This window comes from Hyperolius riggenbachi, chromosome 1 (genome assembly GCF_040937935.1).
Source record: "Hyperolius riggenbachi isolate aHypRig1 chromosome 1, aHypRig1.pri, whole genome shotgun sequence".
NCBI classification, from domain to species: domain Eukaryota; kingdom Metazoa; phylum Chordata; class Amphibia; order Anura; family Hyperoliidae; genus Hyperolius; species Hyperolius riggenbachi.
The window spans coordinates 526,327,318-526,353,801 of NC_090646.1; the positions used below are offsets into that span (position 1 = coordinate 526,327,318).

Below are 26,484 nucleotides of genomic sequence, written 5' to 3' on the forward strand. Positions count from 1 at the left end.
CTCCCCCCTCACTTTGGGCTCCCCCCTCTGCGCTCCCCTCCAGCATTGAATAGTGTGTATGTAGGCAGGTACATACCTTCCTTGCATTCCACGGATGTTCCTCTCTCTAGCTTCTGACGCAACTTCCTGTATAAACAGGAAGTAACGTCAGACACTAGAGGGGGAAATATCCGCGCTGGAACACAAGGAAGGTATGTATCTGCCACTGCCCCGCCACCTGCATACCCACTATTCAATGCTGGAGGGGAGCGCAGAGGGGAGAGCCCGAGGTGAGGGACCACCGACGTGCTACCAAGCTCTCCCCTCATGCTGCGACCCCTCCAGAACCTAGCGGCGGGGCACCCCTAGAAATAGATTGGGAGCACCCCAGGACATGTTGGGGGCACGGCCCCCCTAAAATAGAGCTAGCGACACCCATGGTGGCGAGGCATGTAGTATTCAGGAAACATTTTACCTCAGACAAACCTAAAGTTAACTCTTCTGTATTTAAGTTTAGGGGCCATATGCAATTCACTTTTTCTCCTGAGTTTTCTCCTAGGAGATCATATTTCATCTTCAATTTATATTAACTTTTTTGCACTTTGCAATAGAAAAAGTACCAAAGAGTAAGTGAAAAAGTGCTGCCAAAATTATTTTGAGTATTTGTTTGCTTGCTGGTGGGTTGAAATGCATTTTATTAGCAAATTTATATACAGGGCCGGCCTTAGGTTTCACTGCACCCTGAGCGAAACCGGATTTTGGTGCCCCTCCCCCCATCCTCTTTGCACGCGATCACACATATGCACGCACACACATAGGCCCATATATAGCACCAACAATTTGCAACGCTCGTTATAGCTGTGGTGCGTCCCCCCCAAAAAAAATGCCCTAAGACTCAGTATAGGTAGGTAGCCAGGTATAGGTGCCCTCAGCATAGGATCTCATGTGTAGGTGCCCTTAGTGTAGGTAGCCAAGCATAGGTAGTATAGTTGCCCCAGTATAAGTAGCTAGTATAGTTGTCCCCATATAGGTAGCATAGTTGCCCCAGTGTAGGTAGTATAGTTGCCCCATATAGGTAGCATAGCTGCCCCCAGTGTAGTTAGTATAGTTGCCCCCAGTGTAGTAGCATAGCTTCCCCCAGTGTAGGTAGTATAGTTGCCCCATATAGGTAGCATAGTTGCCCCCAGTGTAGGTAGTATAGTTGCCCCCAGTGTAGGTAGTATAGTTGCCCCCAGTGTAGTAGCATAGTTGCCCCCAGTGTAGTAGCATAGCTGCCCCCAGCGTAGGCAGTGTGCCCCCAGTCAATCCCCTCCCCCTTCTGCAGCAGCGGGCCGGGCGGAGACTGACTCACCTAACATCCAGCTCCAATGGCGACGTCACTCTTCTCTCCCCGCCTCCGCTCCATCTGTAGTTAGAGCAAGGCTACAAGAAAATGGCTGCCGATTGTCCACATTTGCGGACATCGGCGACCATGTTCTTGTAGTCCTGCTCTAATTACATACGGAGAGGACGCAGGGAGAGACAGCGGGGCGGCAAGGGGTGACAGGGCGCATGTGCCCTTCAAAGCATGGCGCCCTGAGCGACTGCTCCGGTCGCTCATAGCAAAGGCCGGCCCTGTTTAAATATATCTCCTAGGAGAAAACTCAGGTGAAAAAGTGAATTGCATATGGGCCTAGAGATCTCTAAAGTTAACTCTTCAATCCTTAAAATAACTCCAGAATTCTAAAGTTAAAAACAGGCTGTTAATTAACTGCATGTGAAAATAACTACAGAGGAGGTAACTTAACTACAGAGGAGGTAACCTAACTACAGAGAAGGTAACTTAAGGAATTAAGAGATAAGATAACTCTCTCACTGTGAAAACGTATCTCTACACCTTTATAAGGCTAGATCGATGTGTGGGCGGTAAGTGTTCTCTTGCCTTATTATTTCCAGCATGATCTTAGTGAAGTGAGGCCAATGTTTTATTTCTATAAAAGGTGGTTTAACAAATAGTGAGAATTTTTTATTTTTAACCCTCGGCGAAAGGGTAAGAAGTGTGAAAAGGCTCCTGTATTCATTGAAATTTTTACATCCTGAAGGAGGGGATTTTTACATACCCAAAGAGGGGGCTTTTCCATACTCAACACCACAGGTAAGAAAGCAGAAAGGACAAATAATCTCTATAGTTTGTCTTGTTCTTGTTCAAGTACTATTTTAAATCTGCATTATAATTCATCAGCTAGCTCCACACTATCTGGTGATAATCAGTGGCTTCCAGCCAGAATGTGTCTTTTGTGATGCCTTTCTGTCACGAGAAGAGAACACTGGCTTTGCGTACAAAATTATTTAGTAGAGTTCTGTAAATGGAATCACCATAGGATACAGTATCTGCTCTGCGTGCTGAAAATGAATCACACAAGGGCCTTATCCTCGCTAATAAAAGGAATGGATGATCCTGAGAACAGTGTTAAGCATCTTTATAGTTCAAAGCCATACATGTGAGAGTAAAATGATACATGTGAAAGTAAATGCTTCCTGTAGAGAACACCCAGTAAATAATATAACCCTTACATGATCAGCTGACCTGGATGACTCACCAGGCTAGCAGGTTCACCCAGCCTATGTTTGGTCTTTTAATCAATAATAAGAATGTAGAATGCAATGCACCATGATATAAAGGCAACAATTCCTGTTCTACCTGCTGCTATTTTAGATGTTTTCTTCGTTATTGTAATAAAGGTATTACAATTCTCAGCTACATACATGGCAGTAATCAGGTCAAGGTTGGGCCCTGTGACATCATGTAACTATTGTACACTTTTTAAAGAGACACTGAAGCGGAAAAAAAATGATGATATAATGATTTGTATGTGTAGTACAGCTAAGAAATAAAACATTAGGTGCAGAGACATAAGTCTAATATTGTTTCCAGTACAGGAAGAGTTAAGAAACTCCAGTTGTTATCTATGCAAAAGAGTCATTGAGCTCTGTCTTCTGAAGCTTGTTATCCCAAATGTCAGTCATTGTATCTTCTTTTTCTCTGCAGAGGACAGTTCAAAAGTTCACCAGCCTGCTCTGTAAAATCATTTAGAATGCTGAGTAGTGTGTAAACTACTGAGTAGTGAGTAGAGATGTCGCAAACCTCCGATTTTCGGTTCGCGAACCCTGTTCGCAAACCTCCGCAAAAGGTGCGGGTCGTGAAAAAGTTCGCGAACCGCAATAGACTTCAATGGGGAGGTGAACTTTGAAAATTTGAAAAAATTCTACCGGCTGGAAAAATGATAGAGAACATGTTTCAAGGGCTCTAATTCCTGGAGGTCCACCCTCCACCCTCCTACCGGAGGGAGGAGGGTCTCATCTGCCAGGGAATTATACGATTTCAAATACCAGTTTACATACCATAGGAATTGAACCCAGGTCTCACTGTGTGGTGGGCAAGCACCCTAACCGCTGTACCACAACAGTACTAACTGAAGCTGGCCTAGCATTTACTATTTATGCTCAATGCAATAGAAACATTAGGTTGCTTAAAGGGAACCTTAACTGAGAGTGATATGGATGTTTGCTGTAAACAATACCAGTTGCCTGGCAGTCCAGCTGATCTCTGTGACTGCCATAGTGGCTGAATCACACCCTGAAACAAGCATGCAGCTAATCCAGTCTGACTTCAGTCAGAGCACCTGATCTGCATGCTTGTTCAGGGGCTGTGGCTAAAAGTATTAGAGACACAGGATCAGCAGGCGATTCAGGCAACTGGTATTATTTTAAAAGGAAAAATCCATATCCTTCTCCGTTTAGGTTCCCTTTAAGGATTTGTAGCATAAAAGCCAACTCACATTGGCTGGGATTTGAACCTGGGTCTCACTGTATGGTGGACAAGCATACTAACCACTATACCAACTGAAGCTGGCCTGAAATTGCTGGCCTAAAATTTACTATTTATGCTCAATACAAGAGAAAAAGTAGACAAGACAAATAACACAAAAGAGAAGGCCATGTCTGGCTAAATATCTGTAAGCAGTGGCTGCATGGTGTAATGGATAAGGCCTCTGACAAAGGAGACCAAAGTTCAAATCTCAGCTCTGTCTGTTCAGTAAGCCAGCACCTATTCAGTAGGAGACCTTAGGCAAGTCTTCCTAACACTGCTGCTGCCTATAGAGCATGCCCTAGTGGCTGCAGCTCTGGTCCTTTGAGTCCGCCAGGAGAAAAGTGTGATATAAATGTTATTTGTCTTGTCTACTTTTTCTCTTGTATTGAGCATAAAGAGACACAGGATCAGCAGGCGATTCAGACAACTGGTATTATTTTAAAAGGAAAAATCCATATCCTTCTCTGTTTAGGTTCCCTTTAAGGATTAGTAGCATAAAAGCCAACTCACACTGGCTGGGATTTGAACCCGGGTCTCACTGTGTGGTGGGCAAGCACCCTAACCACTGTACCACAGCAGTACTAACTGAAGCTGGCCTAGCATTTACCATTTATGCTCAATACAAGAGAAAAAGTAGACAAGACAAATAACATTTATATCACGCTTTTCTCCTGGCGGACTCAAAGCACCAGAGCTGCAGCCACTAGGGCATGCTCTATAGGCAGTAGCAGTGTTAGGAAGACTTGCCTAAGGTTTCCTACTGAATAGTTGCTGGCTTACTGTCTACTTTTTCTCTTGTATTGAGCATAAATGGTAAATGCTAGGCCAGCTTCAGTTAGGACTGTTGTGGTACAGCTGGCTTACTGTCTACTTTTTCTCTTGTATTGAGCATAAATGGTAAATGCTAGGCCAGCTTCAGTTAGTACTGTTGTTGTACAGTGGTTAGGGTGCTTGCCCACCACACAGTGAGACCCGGGTTCAAATCCCAGCCAGTGTGAGTTGGCTTTTATGCTACAAATCCTTAAAGGGAACCTAAACGGAGAAGGATATGGATTTTTCCTTTTAAAATAATACCAGTTGCCTGAATCGCCTGCTGATCCTGTGTCTCTAATACTTTTAGCCACAGCACCTGAACAAGCATGCAGATCAGGTGCTCTGACTGAAGTCAGACTGGATTAGCTGCATGCTTGTTTCAGGGTGTGATTCAGCCATTATTGCAGTCACAGAGATCAGCTGGACTGCCAGGCAACTGGTATTGTTTACAGGAAACATCCATATCACTCTCAGTTAAGGTTCCCTTTAAGCAACCTAATGTTTCTATTGCATTGAGCATAAATAGTAAATGCTAGGCCAGCTTCAGTTAGTACTGTTGTGGTACAGTGGTTAGGGTGCTTGCCCACCACACAGTGAGACCTGGGTTCGATTCCCAGCTATGGTATGTAAACTGGTTTTTGAAATAGTATAATTCCCTGGCAGATGAGACCCTCCTCCCTCCGGTAGGAGGAAGAAGGGGAGGAAGTAGCAGCTGTCCCTTAACTAATTAGTGTAGGCAGACAAGTGAGTGAAATGGCATAAGGACCTTGCTTGGAGGGAGGGAGGGAGGGAGGGAGGGGGCGGGCCTCGAGCAGTGTGTTTGGCAATAATGTGACTGTGATGAAGAGGGTCAAAGTTTTGCTCAATAGAGCATTATGGGGCGAATCGAACTTCTGCAAAAGTTCGCCTCGTGCATGCGAACGCGACCCCCCAAAGTTCGCCTGGAACAGTTCGCCGGCGAACAGTTCACTACATCTCTAGTAGTGAGTATGATGCAATGTTATGAAAACCATTTTTTTCGCTTCAGTGTCTCTTTAACATACTTATGGACCCTTACCCTATATCATATCATAGCATATCACGCTATCATTGAGCAAAGATAATGAAACAGTAAAAACTTAAGTAGATTTGAATATAAAATAAAACTGTGTGATATCTATAAAAGTCCAGTTAAAAGATAGTACTAGCATATACCGTATGGGTCATAAGCCACCTTAATATGCAAAAACAGGCTTTTATTAATACAAAAAAAAACAGACACAATATATCTAGTATACTTGATGCAAATGGGACATAGCAACATAAATTCACTCATTTAAAATCAAGCATGAAAGTGGATATGTAGCCATAAAGACAGCTGTCTTATAAGTTAAGTGACAATCCTAAAGCTGTTATCATGCATCCACATAGGAATCACACCAACACACGCCCGCACAGGGCCGGATTTGTACTTTCCAGCGCCCTAGGCCGGCTGTCACCAACCGCCCCCCCCCCTTCATTCTGTCTAATTCAGACTAGTTTGAATGGGCCCGCCTCTGTTTTGCTGCTCTGCCCTGTTCAACAAAGAAGCAGTGCATGATCTATCCACTCCATGTAATTTTGCGCTCCTGTCTGCATGCACAGCAGGCGATAGTGTTTTTGGGCTTGCATACTTCAGAAATGATGCTCATGTATGAGCAGCACTTGTCAAGTACGCATACCCATAACACTCCCTCGGCTCCTGTGCACATGCATACAGGAGTGCAAAATTACAAAGAGCCCCAGTGGACAGCACTGCTTCTTTGTCCTCTGTGCTCCTTGCTGCTGTCAGAGCCACAAATAGGGGACAGTGCAGCACAATGCAGAGAAGCCCATCCAAAACAGAAGACAGGTAAGTAGAAGGATCTGACACTACACACACTGGCATATATGTAGGGTAATGCTATGCACACATGATGCAATTTTCTGACAGATTTACTGTCAGGTCGATTATTTCCATCATGTTTGATCTGATTTCAATTTTTCGATCAATTTGCTGTTCACTTCTATGAAAAATAATTCAGAAAATTGATTGGAAAGCAGATCGGACATGTTGGAAATAGTCGATCTGACAGTAAATCTGTCAGAAAATTGCATTGTGTGTACCCAGCATAAGCTCAGGTGTACTTTACACAGTGACAATTTAGCACTTAAGACAGATCTTAAAATAAGTCAGCAGGAAGTTTTGTAACAGAATAACACTTTTTATTGGCTAACCAAAAGAAAAACAGTGAGCCTTTGGCTAATGAGCCGTCTTCAGACTTTGTTACTGTATACAAGATATTAGGGCACACAGCTTTATATATACAGTCAGCAGGAGATGCATTGATTGTTTTGTAAATATAAATAAATGTAACACAGTTGTCATTCTGTTTCAAAACATCCTACTTTCACTGATGGTCAACACAGTACTACACAGTAAAAAGCCATAAAATTAACAGATCTGAGGACTTTAACAGCACTGACCTACTAGTAATAAACTAACATCAGTCAGGGAGGAGGAGAACTGCTAATTCCTGCTTATGAATGTGTGCTGCATGAAAAAAAACTAATCGGAACTTAAGAGTTCTGCTATTTGAGCCCATATATTTTTCTTCTCACAGCAGATTGTTTGTCCCCTCTCATCATACAGGTGACAGCAGATGCTGACTGCCATAACGCACACTTTGCGCAAGTGAGAGAGATGCAGGGACCTCTGGAATTCAGGCAGACCAGAGCAAAGCAGGAGAGGTGATTTACTTTGACATGTGACCTCTTATCTTTTCTCAAGTCCTGCGCCCTGCTGATTTTTATCGCCCTAGGCCGTGGCCTCTGTGACCTTCCCAGAAATCCGGCCCTGCACCCGCACAGTCATACATGTGCCTTTTGGGTTTATTGTCTTGACACACATGTAAGCTAAAGGGGCCCCCCATAGATTTAAACCAAATGGCACATGTATGACTGCGCGGGCATGTGTTGGTGTAATTCCTATGTGGATGCATCATAACAGCTTTATGATTGTCACCTAACTTATACAACAGCTGTCTTTATGGCTACATATCCGCTTTCATGCTTGATTTCAAATGAGTGAATTTATGTTGTCTTGTCCCATTTTCATCAAGAATACTAGATATATTGTGTCTGAATTTTTGCATTAATAAAAGCATATTTTTGTATATTAAGGTGGCTTATGACCCATATATGCTAGTACTCTCTTTAAACTCATTTTGACAGGGTTTTGCCCCGCCCACTACCTACTTTTGGGTAAGGTACTAATGGCAACAGACACTGGCTATGTTCTTAAACAATTTTTAGTATATCTATAAAAGCAATCTGTGAACAAGAGTTCCGTGCCATGCATGGTGATTGGTGACAATGCTCCACTGTACCATGCATGCCAGTAATCCGATGCAGTGTGAACCGTGCCTAAGCCATGCTCACATGATTGCAACCAGCCAATAAGGTTAAATACAGCAATTACATTTTCCTCTTTGAATTCTCTTATATTAGGAGTACTTGTGGAATAAAAATTGAGCACGTTTACATAATCAGAGTCTGAGCATTGAATTGCATGCCAAAATAGCAAGTTATACCAGCAGATGGGTAAACGCTAATTGCTGCTTCTTGTGTCAATAAAACCTACCAATGCCAACAGCAATCATGGCATTTTTCAAAATTGTTATTATGTCTCTTGTATAATTTTGGAAATTATTTTTAATTTAATTTTTATTAAAATAGTGTAAGAAGGAATTACAACCTGTGTCAGGTGCTTAAAAAGATATAAATTACTTAGAATAGCAGCCATACAGTAATCAGTACTGATTTGTATTAGTTTTATGCACAACTGTAAAGCAATTATATGTATATTGTAAAAAAAAAAAAAGTAGTAAGTAAAAGCCCATGTCTTATTGAAATAACATTGTATTCTCATATTCCTATGTAAGTATGTGACACTCAGCTGCACAGGGCCCTGGGAGTTCCCATATCCCAAGTGTCACTTTAGAGATAATGGCCTCAATTCACCAGAGGTTACCGACCTATTTATCACATGGTCGGTAATTTAGCTCATGTGATATCTCAAAATAGCAATTCTCCAGAAGTATAGGCTGAAATATGGACTGGTCAAAATTCGTGCAAAAATGGTGCGAAATTTGTGCGATAAATAGTTGATAGATATTCGTTACACAGTAACAGCTTATACTGTACATATTTCAGGCACCAGAGAGCAGCCCAGTTACAATATTAATCATACTAAGCAATATTAAGTGGATGGGTGAAACGCAGGGATGGTCGTAGTCAGCCAACTTCGCTACGCTGGAAATACGCGTAGTTTTACGCAATTACGCTTCGCCAAACTGCGGCTTCGAAAACAAATATTCACTTTGTATGTATTTCGTAGAATACGCGTTAAAATACGCAATAACGCGTAGTGCGAAGCGTGGTATATGCGGATACTTATGCTAGTATGCAGAAAATTGTACGCATTAATTTCTTTATAAAAGCATATACTGCGAACCCTTCTATGCGTACATTCCCCTTTCCAATGCGTAAATTTGTATGCATACAATCGCATGCGGAAAATTAGACGCGAGTAACGCATTCGTAGTTCACTACGCAATACACATGTTAAATACGCATAGTGGGCGTAAGCTACGCGTAGCGGTACTTCGCTACGTGTAAATTCGTAAGCGTAGGTTTGAAACTTCGCCTATGAACTACGATGCGTAGATGCGAACTACGATGCGTAAATTCGCACTGGCGTAGTTTCTGCTCATCCCTGGTGAAACGAAGGAGAAATTTGGATACATTTTTGATCGGGAGGGAGCACAAAAATGTATCCAAATACATCTTCCGTTTCACCCATCCACTTAACTACCTTACGAACGCCCCACGCCAACGGGCGTGGCCGCGGCGGCAGCCCCAGGACCGCCTGACGCCAATTGGCGTCAAGTCCTGGGGCTCTAATTTGCATACGTGCGCGCGCATCTCAATTTGGGGGGCGGAGCTCCGCCCCCTCTTCAGTCTCCGAGCGGCAGACTGTTAAACGGCGAGATCGCCATTTATTTACACAGCGCAGTGCTGCGATCAGCAGCAGCGCTGCACTGGGGATAGCCGTGTGCCACGGCTGTCTCCCTCGGGGATAAGAGAACGATCGGCAGTGATAGGCGGGGGGGGAGGGAGGCTGGCTGGCGGAGGCAGAAGAAAGGTTTAAAAAAAATAAAATAAAAAAAGCGAACGTAAATATTTATTAAAAAATAAATAAACAACTGGGGGGCGATCAGACCCCACCAACAGAGAGCTCTGTTGGTGGGGGGAAAAGGGTGGGGGGATCATTTGTGTTCTGTGTTGTGCGGCCCTGCAGCTGTGCCTTAAAGCTGCAGTGGCCATTTTAGCTAAAATGTGCCTAGTCTTTAGGGGGGTTTACCACTGTGGTTAATATTGTAAATGCTTAATAGTGCTTAATATGCAGAACAGAGGGAGGAATTTGTAATGGAAGGAGGGGGTCAAAAAACAGGGAGGGAGACCCTCTGTGGTCATGTACTGGTAATAACATCCTCCTCCTCCCCACAATCCTTTACTTCCAGCATCCAGAGAGGCAAAGTATTGCATGCAAATCATTAACACTGCATAACTACCAACCGTTTTTTGCTCGGTTTTCGTATCCATATCGCTCCATTATCGCTCCATTATCGCCTGCTATCGAACACTCCTCTCACTATCCTCGCGTGGTGAATTGCAGAAAAGGGTTAAAATACTGCATGAGATAAAATACCGACCTTTTATCACTTACTAACTTTCCTCTGGTGAATTGAGGCCAATCTAGAGATGTTTACACCCCCACAGGCACTCTTTCTCCAAATATAGCCATGTTTCAGAGGCATTCCCCACAATTTCCCCAAATAGTCTATCTGGACCTCTTTAGCATAGAAGTCTGTTCACTGCAATGTGAGGACAGAAGGAGCGAAGTTTACCATTATGCACTTGAGGGCTACTACAATGAGCATTCATTTCCCATGTTAAACTTTGTTCTTAGGAGCCCACTTAGTGGCCATTTCACAGTACTTAGCAATGGGCGGCAAAAAGAATCAGCATACAATTTGTAGAATAACAATTTATTATTGCAAATAGCATTGCTATGATATGCAGCGATCCTTTGTATTATAGCGCAAATAATATACTTTTTTTATAATATACTTTTTTAATTATGATTATGCACAAGTAGCAGTTAAAGATTATATAGGACAAGGAGGAGTAAGAGCTTAGGCAAGTAAGAGCAGGTCATTTGGGCGCTGTGCCTAATAATTTCAGCACCGCCATAGACCACAATGTTAGTTGCAGCTATAGCCGTGTGTAATTTAGTGTGAGAGAAAATTAAGTAAAGAGATAATACAATATTGTATACTTACCAATATTCTACTATTGGAATTAACCAGCCCCAATACTAAAATATTTTTTGCCAATATTCTTCAAGCGACTTCACCCTGTAGCCACATTTCCCCACCTCTATTTTTTCATATACGACCATAGTTTGTTAATCAGGAAATGGAACCGCATGAGCTAGATCATTTCAATATACTTATTGCATAAATTCACTGTCATTAGCCCTCTACTATTGAACCTCTACAATCCTGATTTCCGGGCTGCCAATACATTTACCATTTCATCCTTTAGACGGCACTAAATAACACCTCAACCTCACACTGCGTCAGTTTGGGAGGAGGTGTTTAACCTGGTGTTCTGGGCAGCTCAACCTATAAATAAAGGCCAGTGAAAATGAGTCATTTGGTATTTAATTCTCTTCTATCTAATAAACAGGGATTTGAAGTAACTGGCCTGTTATTTGCAAATTATTTTCAAATGTAGGGAAATGATAGATGAATGGATACATTCATAGATACCTGAGAACTTGCTTGGTCCCACTTAGATTGTTGAAGCGCTTGAGAAGTTGTTCAATTTGATCTGCAGAAACTGTGAATAGAAATTGGAGAGAAACAGGTTAATTTCTTTAAAGTGGACCTAAAAGCCTAAAAGGTACATGCCCAAAAGTAAATTCTCCTGAGGCTTCCCACGCTGTCCTCTGGCAGTGCCCGGGACCCTCCTTAAAGGATACCACAACCGAATGGTTGTGGTAAAATTGATTGCTGCACTGTGTAGGGGGTGATGAGTGCATACCTGCATTTCCTCCCGCCCCCTCCGTCTGCCGCCGTTTATGCTCTATACACTCCGGTGTGCGGCGACTTGCTTGACCTCTGCCCCGGACATACTGCGCCCTGTGTGCGCAGTATGTCCTTCCCCCTTCGCTTCTGGCCGGCGCATAGTGCCAGGCTCAGAAGCACGCTGTCCCCTTTTTGCTGCGTGTGCGCTCCATTACACCGAGCGTCACATGATTAGCATGTGACGCTCGGTGTAATGGAGCGCACACGCAGCAAAAAGGGGACAGCGTGCTTCTGAGCCTGGCACTATGCGCCGGCCAGAAGCGAAGGGGGAAGGACATACTGCGCACACAGGGCGCAGTATGTCCGGGGCAGAGGTCAAGCAAGTCGCCGCACACCGGAGTGTATAGAGCATGAACGGCGGCAGACGGAGGGGGCGGGAGGAAATGCAGGTATGCACTCATCACCCCCTACACAGTGCAGCAATCAATTTTACCACAACCATTCGGTTGTGGTATCCTTTAACATTGGGGCTATGGTCCTCTTCTGGCACAAACACAGCCGTGCTGCACCCCTGCCGAGCATGGTCATGTCTGTGCAGTAGCACCAGTGACGTAGCTAAGGAGCTGTGGGCCCCAATGCAAGTTTTACAATGGGGCCCCCCAAGCACTCTATACATAACAATTGATACGGCGCACCAAAACCTGCCAATGGCAACTACAGTGTCAGAGGTGTAAGAAGAGGATGGGGAGCAGTTTGTTAATGATTATTACTATTCAAAGTATCTATAGAAGTGATTATTATGAGCATAGGACCAATAGAGAGCTAATACTGTAGTTGAGGGAGAGCTCTTCGGGGCCCCTCTGGCCCAAGGGCCCCGATGCAGTCGCAACCTCTGCAACCCCTATTGCTACGCCCCCGAGTAGCACTGTGCAGGTGCGGCTGTAGTCACACAGCCACGGTATGGCCATGCTCATGCCTGAAGAGTACCTTGGCCCTGATGTGATTACCAACAGCTCTTGTTGGCAACCTTCTGGACGTCCATGCTCAGCAAGGGGGGAACAGAGGACAGAGTGGGAAGCTTCTATAGGATCCAGAGGCTTCCCTCTTCTTAGGGAAGTGTCTGTTTCCGTAGACAAGACGCATAACATTTATATCACGCTTTTCTCCTGGTGGACTCAAAGCACCAAAGCTGCAGCCACTTCAAGTGGACCTGAAGTCTTGCACAGGACAGAAGGAAAACTAAAAGAAATGCACCCTGTATGTATTTAGGCAGTTTTTCTTTAAAGGTTATTATTCCATTGCTTATCTTTTAGAGCACAGGTGAAGTTCTGAGTTCAGGTCCGCTTTAAGGCGTGCTCCACAGGTAACCAGGATTATTAGGGAGTCTTGTGCAACGACTCCTTACCGTTTAACGTACTGGCTTGAGACAGTAGGTAAAGCAACAGCCAGTACCCGAGGTTTGTCTTGGGTACACTGCAAGGCCTCTTGCAATTCAGATTCAGATTCCGCTTTTTAATCTGTTTTTACTTCTGATTTAGATTCAGATTTGCAGTTTGCTCCTTGCACACTGCAAATCGGAATCAGAAGTGGAGGTAAAAACTGATTAAAAAGCGGAATCTGAATCTGAATCGCTTGCAGTGTGCAAGAAGCCTAAGGGCTGGTTCAGACTGACGCTTGCGGAGCGTTTACCGCAAGCGTTTGGAACGTCACGGTAAATGCTCCCATTCAGGGGAATGGGAGCGTTTACACCGAGCTATTGCATGCGTTTACACGATCGCGGCGTTCGGGTCCCGATTTTCGCCAGCATTCGAGCTGCCACTGGAAGCGACATGTAGCTTTCAGGGGGCGATCAATCGCGACGGCTAATATCCCCCTAGGGGAAGAAAAAACGCGACCGCATCGGAACGTGACGCGAAGGCTACTGAAAGCCTGACCGCGCAGCTGCCGCAATGCCCCCAAACGCGACGCCACGCAGACGTCCGTCTGAACCAGCCCTAAGTCTCTTTGAATATAAGAGATTAATGTTGTGTCATTTATTGCCTCGCCACAAACAGTATTACTGTGTCACAACCTCACTATTCCTGCTGGGAGGTGCTGAACAGAGAGATGCGTCATTAATGACAGCGCTGGCTAATGGCCAGAATCTAACAGGATTGCCTCAGATGTTCAAGGCAATTATCACAAGAGCTCTGTGGGACAGAACTCAGATGTCGCAGTTTATACAGAGGTGGCTCCTTTACTGGAACTGTACAGAATATGAAAGTACTCTTGTAAATAGAATCACAATCCGGGCACTATTTTTATTGGGGGAAAAAAGCATCTTTATTTACAGAAAAATGATCTCCAGAGACTTTATTCCATGGTTAATACTGTAAAGCTCTGTGTGACATAAAATGTGATTTAACGCTTTCTAAGCACAGCATGATGTGCAGTATGCAAATAGTTCTTTGGCAATACAGACCGGCTTTGTAGGAAATACAACTAATGTTTATTAATGTGACAAAGTGATAGATGAAGGAGAAATGTTACAGCTAACTCTGCACTTCCAGTTATATTTAGGCATTCTCCTCATGCCCCGCCAATCACTTCATGTTCATAGGGGGGAAAAAAACACCTCCCAATACAAACAGGAAAAGTACCTGATCAGTGACTTCAGAACTGAGATTGCTGACTGACTGGTGGGTGTGGCTATACAGATAGTGCAGAAACAATACAGCTAAAATCCAGTTCCACTTCTGGATGAAATTAACTAATTGCATAGAATCTAGAATGTCCAGTACTGCAGTAACAACGGTGCTCGTTATTGAGAAATGAAAAATATTGCCAGATACAAGCCTTGCAGCCTCCTTATTTCTAGTATTTACATTGCACATTACAAAGCACTTTACAGAGTACATTGCACAGTATACATTATGCTGGATACACACGGTGCGTTCCCGCACTCGATGCCCCGCTCGATTCCCATCGATTCCCGGCCGCTCGATTATTTCCGACATGTCCGATTTGCGTTTCGATGGATCGTTAGGTCGATTTGGCATACTTTACTTGAGAATAATCAAAACAATCACGAAACGCGATCGGAAATAATCAAGAGGCCGGGAATTGAGCGGGGCATTGAGGGCGGGAACGCACCGTGTGCACCCAGCATTAATGACTGTGCATCAGAGGACATAGTCCAAGGACAATATAGGGAAAGCCATTTAAACTACTAAAATGTATCTGGAAGACAGCCATGCAAATAATGTCCCCACTGGCAAATCAAGAAAAAAGGGCGCACAGAGCAAAGTGGGAAGAAGGGCGCCACCATAGGCTGCAATGATAAAAGCCATGATTAGAGGCAATAAGGCAATAGAGGGAAGTTTGGGCACATGGAGGCACCTGATAAAATGTGGCAATACATGGAATTTTGGGTACCTGGAAAATGTGTCTATAAATAGCAGGAGCCCAAATTTCCATATATTGCTGCATTTTATTGGGTGCCTCCATGTGTCCAGATTTCCCTCTATTGCCGCTAATCACAGCTTTTATCATTGCAGCCTATGGCTGCGCCCTTCTTTCAGCTAACACGATTTTGTGGCAGTGTTTGGGTGGAGTGGTGATTAGCGGCAATAGATGGAATTATGGGAACCCGGAAATTGCAGCTATAAATAGTGGGCCCAAAGCACCTGCTATTTATAACCACATTTTCTAGGTGCCCAAAATTCCATCTATTGCCGCTAATCGTGGTTTTGTGGCAGGGGTGAGGTTAAGGTTTAAGTGCCACGGGGTAGGCTTAAGGTTTAGGCACCATCAGAGGGGTTAAGGATTAGGCATCAGTAAAGAAAGGGATCTGTGTGAGAGTAGGTTTAGGTTAGGTAAAGATTACCAATATTTTACTATCGAAAGAAAGTCGTAGAATATTGGTAGACTTACTGATATTCTACCAGCAGCAATTCCTTGAGCCATGTTTTTCAGGCGCCTTTATTACATGTATCCAAGCCTAGAAGGACTCTGATGCTGCAATACAAAAGGGCTAGGCTCTGTGTTGATCTATAATATGTGCTCCTTGCGATATAATCTGTTCCCTTGTTCCTGTACAGAGCCCATCCTGGAATATACGTACAGAGGTAGCACTTGCTGAAACACACACATACACTCACACATCCAACACTAGAATAAGTATTTATGAGATAGCAGCGATGAACGCCATCCATACCTGTTATTCTTATCCAATGACTTTACTATTTCTGAGCTGTTGGAAGCAAGAAGATCAGATATACTGACTTCACACTGTCCTCAACTGCTACAAGCTTATTCTCAAAAAAAGATGTTCAAAAGAGCCATAGCATAAAGCAATTTAGTAGGAGGTTGGCAAAAGCAGCTTCCATACTTCTTTCAGGACCGGAGTTTTTAAAGCTTCCCAGTCTTTAGGCCACTTTCATTGGGGAGTTGTGTTGCTATGCAATGGAGGGGAAAAGTTGCCTGCATGCAGCACATACAGTAAAGCATAAGTATGCTGCACTGCACCTGTTAACACGCTTATGTAGTGCTGCACTTCATACATGCCGAAGGACGGATCAGTGAATAATGGCGCACAGCGTCTATGCATAAAAATGGCGCCGCATTAAAAAGATATGCTTATCGTTATTTATCGTTAGTACTGCATAATAATGGCGCACAGGGAAAAAAGAAGAAAACGGCACACAGTAACGTTATTTATCAATAGTGCCGTTCATTTGCGAAACAGCAGACGTTATTGCCCACAGTAACATTATTTATTAATAGCGCCCTACATAAGCCAAACTGCAGACGTTATTTTACTGCAAAACGGTGAATAGATTTAATGTAACACTGTCAAGGTTAGGTTAGGCACCACTGGGGGGGGGGGGGGGGGTCTTAGGGTTAGGCACCACCAGGGGGGTGGTTAGGGTTAGGCACCACCAGGTGGGTCTTAGGGTTAGGCACCAACCGGGGGTCTTAGGGTTGGGCACCACCAGGGAGGGTCTTAGGGTTAGGCACCACCAGGGGGTCTTAGGGTTAGGCACCACCAGGGGGGGGGGGGGTTAGGGATAGATACAGAGAGGGTTCTGTGTATTAACGGTAAAAAACAATATGGCTTTAACGTTAAATAACAATAAGGCTTTAACGTTAAATAGCGATAAGCAGCAAACGGATTAGCGGCAACACCGTGCGCCATTATTCGCAGGCGCCATTTTCAGATGGATCCGCCGAAGGATTCCACCACACTGCACTGCTATTGCGCCATTGTGAACATACCATTTCAATATAACTGCCTAATGTTAGCAATGTGATTATTTTACGTAGTCTCTGGCATGGCTCTTAGAACTTGACACTTGAAATATGGCATAAGTTCCCAATCACTTCAGTTCTAAAACTGGGCTGCACACAGATACAGGGCTATGACACGAGCCATGGAAAGAACAATGCAGCAGTACATTGCATCACTAACAATGGGACAGGTCTTCTTTATAGAGCTATGCCGCCTCACATGTACTATTTCAGAGACATAACAAGATGTCACAAAAACACTAAGCAAAATGACTCCCAGGACTCCATCTTAATTAAATGCGATCACTATAAAGATCGTGTAAGGCTCTAAAATAGCACAATTATACTAATTAGTTTTGTAGAATTCTGAGAACAGCTATCAAAGTTGTGTACATATATATTATAGTCAAAATGATTGCAGAATGTTCTTGGTGTCTGAATAAATTACTTCAAAGACAGACAAGGCTGATCCCTGTGGACCTTGTATGGCAATGCCGTGGAACTTGTATGGTTATGTAGGGCTAGTTACACCCTTCTTCTAATTACCATATTGCTTTGAATGCTTGCGGCATGGTTGCAGTCAAATCAGTCTAAATTTACATACACACTTTACAGTAGATTTTTGTTAACCTTTTAGAATTGTTTCACAAAGCTGTATTCTAGTGATCACTGTACAAAAATATCTGGGCAACTCCTGTCCTGTGGTGTCTTATCTGCAGCCAACTGCAGTTCCATCTATTGATGATGCATTGCTCACTGAGTTCTAGTCTCAGTCTCCTCCACAGGGCTGGCTCAGGGCTCCACAGACATAGGTCTACGTTCCTCCTTCGACGCCTAGATCCTGCGTGACCTCTTTTACAGTTCCTCCAGTCTACAAGACTATGCATACACTATTAGAGTTGGGCCGAACGGTTCGCCGGCGAACCTGGTTCGCGCGAACCTAGGTGGTTCGCGTGCGGGTACCGCACGCGAACTTTATTGCGGAAAAGTTCGCCCCATTGCGGTTCGCCCCATAATGCACTGAGGGTCAACTTTGACCCTCTACATCACAGTCAGCAGGCCCAGTGTAGCCAATTAGGCTACACTAGCCCCTGGAGCCCCACCCCCCCTTATATAGGCAGGCAGCGGCGGCCGTGGCCACTCGTGTGCCTGCATTAGTTAGAGTAGGGCGAGCTGCTGCAGTCTCTCATAGGGAAAGATTAGTTAGGCTTAACTTGTCCCTGGCTGCATACCTGTTCATTGATCCTGCCACTGCATACCTGTTCATTGATCCTGCCACTGCATACCTGTTCATTGATCCTGCCACTGCATACCTGTTCATTGATCCTGCCACTGCATACCTGTTCAGTGATCCTGCCACTGCATACCTGTTCATTGATCCTGCCACTGCATACCTGTTCATTGATCCTGCCACTGCATACCTGTTCATTGATCCTGCCACTGCATACCTGTTCATTGATCCTGCCACTGCATACCTGTTCATTGATCCTGCCACTGCATACCTGTTCATTGATCCTGCCACTGCATACCTGTTCAGTGATCCTGCCACTGCATACCTGTTCATTGATCCTGCCACTGCATACCTGTTCTGTGAACCCACCACTGCATACCTGTTCTGTTCAGTGGACCCGCCACTGTATACCTGTTTAGTGAACCCGCCACTGCATACCTGTTCTGTTCAGTGGACCCGCCACTGCATACCTGTTCTGTTCAGTGGAGTTTGGTGTGTCAGTGTGAAGCAGTACCTTAATTACACTCCCTGATTGATGTATACACATGCAAGATGTTTTAAAGCACTTTAGGCCTGTCATTTAGCATTCAATGTGATTTCTGCCCTTAAAACGCTGCTTTGCGTCAAATCCAGATTTTTCCCGGTGACTTTTGGCGTGTATCCCACTCCGCCATGCCCCCCTCCAGGTGTTAGACCCCTTGAAACATCTTTTCCATCACTTTTGTGGCCAGCATAATTTTTTTTTTTTTTCAAAGTTCGCATCCCCATTGAAGTCTATTGCGGTTCGCGAACTTTAACGCGAACCGAACCTTCCGCGAAAGTTCGCGAACCCGGTTCGCGAACCTAAAATCGGAGGTTCGGCCCAACTCTATACACTATGCCTATGTACCCTGGGGATTGCCACTGGTATATAAAGGAGTTCAAAACAGCCAAACAGTTATCTAAGCAACAGGTCTTTTAGAGATTCAGTTGCCAGGCTTGCCATATGACTATTTAGCACAGACTCACTAAGTTTCCAGATAATCCCATATCTGATTATAACCTTCAATAGAAGAAAGTAGCCCCAGCCCACACCCTGAAATATATGTCAATACACAAAAAGAAATCGTTCATTTGGGGGCTTAAGGAGCCGATAAATCATTGTCACAACATCACGGTATCACTCATTAATTCCTGCAAGTTCTTTTCTTTCTTTTCAATACAGATAATGAATCAGGTGCACAAAAGCAGGTATCCAATACAACAACGCATCCTGATACATGTTTCACAGCTAAGAGCCACTTCCACAGAGGCACACGATATACAACACAGATCCAGTGGCATAGCTAAGGAGCTGTGGGGCCTGATGCAAGTTTTACATTGCCCCCCCCCCCCCCAAGCACTCTATACATAACAATTGATACGGTGCACCAAAACCTGCCAATGGCAACTACAGTGTCAGAGGAGCAAGAAGAGGTTGGGGAACAGCTTGTTAATAATTACCACTATTCAAAGTATCTATAGAATTGATTATGAGCACAGGACCAATAGAGAGCTAATACTACAGTTGAGGGAAGGCCCCTTGGGGCCCCTCTGGCCCAAGGGCCCCAATGCAGTCGCTACCGCTGCACCCCCTATTGCTATGCCCCTGAACAGATCAGAGGTGCACCAGATTATATGTACCAGTCTGTGATATCAGCGATAATCCCAAGTGGATGCATGCTTCTAAATCCAGAAGAACGCCCCATTCATCCCATACCTGCCTGCAAAATCATACCTTAGTATTCTGATACATTGTGCATGTGCTAGTCCCGCCAGCCTGGTTAGCTTTCATTTGTAGGTTTCCCTGCATATCTCATTCATAACTCAAACGGTCTACTACTAGGTTAGCAACTGTGACCTATGGAGAGTGGAAAGAGGAGGATGAGCACACAACATACTTGGCTAAAAGTTTTCCAATACGTATTACTGAAGAGAAAAGGTCAGATGCTGGAGGACACCTACACACAGCACACTGTAGACTGTCACGTAAAAAAACATTAATGATCATTCTGGCCAACAAAAGATTACTGTTTGTACATAGCCTAACTGCAGCACAACCTGCGCCATTAGCCGGACCAGTCAGGACTAACCCGCTGGGAAGTATTTCCTTTCTCAGAAGCTCTCCCATCATCTGCAACGTGCTACTTTTAATAACCCCTAAAACACTGGAATTAGGCCTATTCAAAGATGGACGGATAACCAAGTTATTCTGCCTCCAGTTTCATCTAAAGCTCTCAAAACTTCTTGCATGCCAGATTGCTAAACACTGTAAATTCCTAATCAGAGATGGCCAGTGAGAGGGTCATTTTTAGAGTTAATGCTTGAAATATGGTGAGTTATGCTGGGTACACACGTTACATTTTTTTCGTGATGAATCAGATAGATAAAATCCATCATGTCCGATATTGCTCCCGAATCATGCCGAAAAAACGATCGAGTGGCAAAATCGCATGAACAAATGCGTACCCAGTATAAGATGCAGTTTTTCTGATTTGGACTGGCCCAGTACCAAACTGTATGCAATATGCATCCACAATTAGCATTAAGCATCTCATTGGTCATCTCCATTCATTCATTCATTCATTCTAGTCATTAACTGTGTTGTTGCTTTTGTATGCCACATATTGGGATTGGCAGCTTCATGGCAGGTATTGGAATGATATCACTTGAAAAGGGCATCACAGCCACCTGTGTAAAAAAGGGCACCGCCATAGACTTCCATGTTATTTGCCGCAATTAATGGCTATACGGGCCTAAGCACATTTCGGCTATATCATGAAAATGTTTGTGGTTACAATATAGGACCTAACTACAAGCCCTTAATTTTGTGCCTACAATGATCTCATTACCATTTATATCTTTAAAATAAAATGAAGCTACAACGATCATGCCAAATATTGGTTATATCTTTCAAAAATTGCAGCTACAACGATTCCAGACCGTGGTCAAGGGCATGGGGAGGTTAAGGTTAGGCACCAAGGGTAGATTAAGGTTTGGCACCATCATGGGGGATTAAGGTTAGGTACTACCCTGGAGGGGTTTAAGGTTAGGTACCGCCAAGGGAGGGGGGTGTTAACCACCATGGGGATTAAGGTTAGGTGCCGATTGGGCACCACTATGGATTAGAGTTATATTCTAATAGTAGCTTTCATAACCAAATTCACAATTTATCGCACATTTACATCTGGTGCCCTTTTAAAAACAGAAAAATATTTATCTGCTACATCCGGAGCCATTTTAAAAAAAACAAAAATCAAGCTTATCGGCTACATCCGGCACCATTTTTTCAGGCACCTTTTTCTACATGTATGCATTGGAACTGGCAGATTCATATACCAAGAATTTACCAAAAGTACAACTGCAACTCAATACAACTTTATTTTGTAACTAACCGTGTGTTGAGGAATCCTGCATAACAATAAACTGCTGATGGTAAATGCAAATAATTGCACAATACCAGCTAATTCTGGCAAGGTGCTTCAGTAAACATATGGTTTTCAAATTAATTAATTTCCAACTATGGCTCAATTTCCTGCCAAGAGGAAATAGTGGAAAGGATGTTTTATACATTTTAATCCCTGAGTTTTGCTAATGGAATGCTAAACACTAACAACTAATAAATACTCTTAAAGCTGTAAGAAAAATGTGAAATATTTAAAACTAAATTTCATTCAATCCATTTTTGTTGTGGATAGATAAGTGGAACAGTATAAAATCCCTCAATTTGTTCCCGCTGTTTCCCTTTCTAAAGATTTGTTTTTCCTTATTATGGCTCATACACACCTACCAACAATCTGTCCAACTATCTTTCAAACTTGTCTGTTGCAAGATAAGTTGGGTGTGTGTATAGCTGACAATCAACCAGATGACCGACTGATAACAGGTGGGTTGCTAGATCCAAATGGTGGATCAATCTGACCAACTATTAGGCAGGTTGGAATGTGTGCACAAGTCTTTTGAACAACTTTATTGTTTTGTAAAGCAGACATGTTGTGAAGTGTGTCATTTAGCTTGCACATATAGTATTTAAATGAGCTGGTTGTTTAGTTGGTCGGCATGTGTGTATGTACTTGTCAGGTAAACAACTTGTGTGGTTGGTCATGTTGTGCAGTTGGTTGGACGTGTGTATGAGCCTTTAGAATCTGTTCTTAGGCCCTCCTGGTGTCACATAACAGCTTAAAGCAGATCCGAGATGAAAAACTAACTATAACAAGTAACTTGTCTATATATCTTATCTAAAGTTTAGATAGTTTACACAGCAAATCTAGCTGCAAACAGCTTTAATAGAATATGATTATTTCTTCCTGTGATACAATGACAGCAGCCATGTTGTTTGTAAACATTACACAGAGGCAGGCTTATCTGCATCTTGAGCGAAAAAAAAATAATCCCCCCTCCTTCTCCCTCCTCCCCTGTGCCTCTGGAATCTCTGGCTAGTAATACCTCCTTCTCCTCCTGCCCATGAGCCCTTGCTACTGTCTGAAAGTGCCTTGGCTCTCTGAAAACCTGTGGGCGTGGCTTGTTTAGTTTATAGGGAATTAGAGTATTAAAACAAAAACAAAAAAGTATTTGGCTTGAGGAATGCCCTATAAACAATAGGAAAGGAACACAATTATGCAATGAGTAAAAGTTAGTCTCCCGAGGAGAATGCCAGCGCATGCCACTAAGGCTGCATCTGAAATGACCACCAGCTCATGTGTGCAGCACCTAAATAGACTTTCTGCATGCTTCGCATTAAATTCAGATGCAAATCATATGCAAATCTACTACTACTACTTCAGTCTAGAAGAGGCGGTGCATGCCTGTGCGATTAACCATTCAATTGCAGCATGTGTTTAGGGATGCGCAGCCTTTCCCCCACTGTTTCTTAACTCTGTAAGTATGTAACTATCAGGTTAGCTGCTCCCAGCCCCTCCTCCTGAGTTTCCTGTTTCTCCTGAGTTTCCTGTTTGCATGATAAGTAGTAGTAGATTTGCATATGATTTGCATCTGAATTGAATGCGAAGTGTGCAGAAAGTTTATTTAGGTGCTGCACACTGAGCTGGTGGTCATTTCAGATGCAGCCTTAGTGGTATGCGCTGGCATTCTCCTCGCTGTTCAACAAAATGTAAATTACACATTTTTTTTGCTTAGCTGCTCCCAAGGTTTTAAATTTAGGTTAGGTCACTTGCCCGGAGGTTTGCCTCACCGTGGCGCAAGTGTCTAGTACATTATACTTTGCATGCAAACCATATTGGAAGCTAAAGTTCCTCCTAGCGTAATAAATGTTAGCACTTGTTTTGGATGCAGGGCATGCATTTTTCAGTCTAGAAGAGGCGGTGCATGCCTGTGCGATTAACCATTCAATTGCAGCATGTGTTTAGGGATGTGCAGCCTTTCCCCCACTCTTTCTTAACTCTGAAAGTTAGTCTCGGATCCACTTTAAGAACTAGCCTATGAGTGCTGCCACTCCACTCCCTGCCGCAGTCCTGCCCACAACTCCTCTGACTTGCTTCCAGAGTGCTGCCTCCCCACTCTCTTCAGAAGTCCTGCCCACATCTCCTATTACTTGCTCCTGCTATCATGACAGGGGCGTTGCTAGGATCCTAAGGCACATTTGGGCACTCCAGCTGAAAAATTGGTGTTGCAGCGCACCAGAATGTGGGTGTGGACATGGGTGGAGCAAAATGTACATGAACTTAACTGCGGTCTAAGTAGGCCTGCTGCCCAGCAAAATGTTGGATGAAGCCCTGTGATTGCGATTATGCCTAAATCACAATTGCACTAATGGGTTCCTACTCACTCAGTTTCATTGGCAAAGCGTTTTTGGGAATTGCCGGCAATTGTCGGTGATACCAAAACCCTGCCAAAAATGCCCTAGTGGGTTCCTACCATTAAGCATAGCTAGGCAGAGTTACCTGGCTTCTGGGCTGGCTGGTCTGTCTGGCTTTCTGCTGGGCATCCCCACTTAGTATTCCCTAACCTTCTAGTGGACCCTTCCATGCTCTCAGGGGCCTCCCATTGAGGCACCACAACTCCCAACATGCTCCCATAGAAGAACCATAGCTCCCCATATACCCCTATAAATGCATCACAGCACCCAGCATGGCACCACAGCACACAGCATACCCCCCCCCCCCCCCCCCATTGAGGAACCACAACTCACAGCACACCCGTCATTAAGACACCACAGCTCCCAGCACACCCGTCATTTAAACACCATAGCTCCCAGCATGCCCCCATACAAGGTCCACAGATCTATGGGGTTATGCTGGGAGCTATGGTGCCTCTATGGCAATATCATAGGAGCTGTGGTGCCGCAATGGGGGCATGTTGGGAGCTTTTGTGCATCAATGGAAGCATGCTGGGTGCTCTGGTGCCTCTAAGGGGGCATGCTGGGTGCTTTGGTTCCTGTATAAGGGTATGCTGGGTGCTGTGATGCCTCAATGGGGCATGCTGGATACCTAGGCGCCATGCTGAGTGCTGTGGTGCCTCTATGGGCATACTGGGTGCTATGAAGCCATGCTGTGTGCTGTGGTACCTCTATAGGGCATGCTGGGTGCTGTGATGCCATGCTGGGTGCTGTGTAGTGCCATGCTGGGTGCTGCGGTGCTTCTATGGGGCACGCTGGGTTCTGTGGTGTCTCTATGGGCATGCTGGGTGCTATGGTGCCAATCTGGGTTCTGTGGTGCCTCTATGGGACATGCTGGGTGCTGTGTTGCCATGCTGGATGCTGTTGTGCCAAGCTGGATGCTGTGGTGCCTCAATAGGCATGCTGGGTGCTATTGTGCCATGCTGGATGCTGGGGTGCCTCTATGGGGCTGTGCTGGGTACTGTTGTGCCAAGCTGGATGCTGTGGTGCCTCTAGGCATGGGAAGGGGGCATCAAAGTTTCACTGGGGGTCCCATGGATTGTAGTTACGCTACTGTCTGCGACTACTTCCACCCCACTCCCTGCAGCCTTCCTGCCCACAATACCTGTGACTTGCCACTCCCGTTGTGTGTATTCGAATCGACAAACTGGATGAATACAAGTCTGTCAAATACACGTCTGTTGAATACAGTCACTCATGCGCGGTACGGAGCCGCCCATCTTCGGAAGCACTCTATTTCACTTCTTATCATCTGGTTAGTGTTGTACTGATCTGGCAGGGTTCATTTGTGTGATTTTTGCATTACAGAGAGCTTTCTCTATTTATGCTATATTTCCTGTCAGCAATTTCCTTACATTTCCCCTCACCACCTGCTGTCTGTCTGTCTCATTCTATGGATTTGCCTTCATCCCTCTTTGTCTGACTAGATCCATCTTGAACACAGCTTACGTTTTTTTGCAGCTGCCATCATCTGTCTTTAACATATTCAACAAATCGTATGCACAATACAGCCGAGGTTTACAAACTATTTAGAAAATACATGTCAAGGGGTCATTATTCCCACTGCAATTAAAATTGCTTTAGACTATCTTCACTGTGCTTGATGACACAGAACCTGTTAGCGTGAGCACAGGCTTGTGCAGTGCTGTCTCATAGCAAGCAGCTCCTGCTGTACAGCATCAGGATATTCACTCCCATCACATAACAGCAAGAGGCTGCTGCATGTTTTATCACCTTCACAATGACCTCCAATATACAGTAGGTTTTAGTTTACAATAGTTTAGGTCTCAGTGAAAGTGTCTAAAAAAAGAATTCTCTCTATGACTAACCCAGCAGCAGAAAGATCCCTTCCAGATAGCACAGCAGCAAAAACAGTAAAATTGTCACTAGCTACGTTTGTTGCAGGCCTTAACGATAAATCATGGGGCCCCCAGCAAAATTTTGTTTGGGCCCCGCAATGTTCACACCCTTGTCTTGTCTACCCCTGGTGACCCTCACAGCCTTGGGGCCCATCTTACAAGGGTCATAAAACAAGTGTGGACATCATAATTTTCACACCTGATCTGACGTATGGACCCCTGCGGTGGAAGGAGCTGCTCCCTTGTAGTTGTGGGAGTTGTTTCATTTCACTTAAAGCAACTTTATATAAAACAAAAGTCAGATAATGATTTCAGTAGAGGGAAGCCTCTGAATCCTCCACCACTGGAAGCCGAGACACTCTACAAGTTCACAGGCACGCTCCTATCCGTGAACAAGTGTGACCACACTGACAGATGCAGGATGAGTCATGCTTGCAGAGTAGCAGAGGCACAAGTCA

The 26,484-nt window shown here is 44.3% G+C and overlaps 1 protein-coding gene across 1 annotated transcript in view; it reads right to left on the reverse strand.

The window, feature by feature from the left end:
* The window catches only part of TESC (tescalcin), a 130,541-nt gene that overhangs the window by 35,843 nt on the left and 68,214 nt on the right, over nucleotides 1-26,484 (reverse strand). The window contains exon 2 of the mRNA XM_068271631.1: nucleotides 11,539-11,608. Coding sequence (XP_068127732.1) covers nucleotides 11,539-11,608 — 70 coding nt within the window. The remainder of the gene's footprint in view (nucleotides 1-11,538; nucleotides 11,609-26,484) is intronic.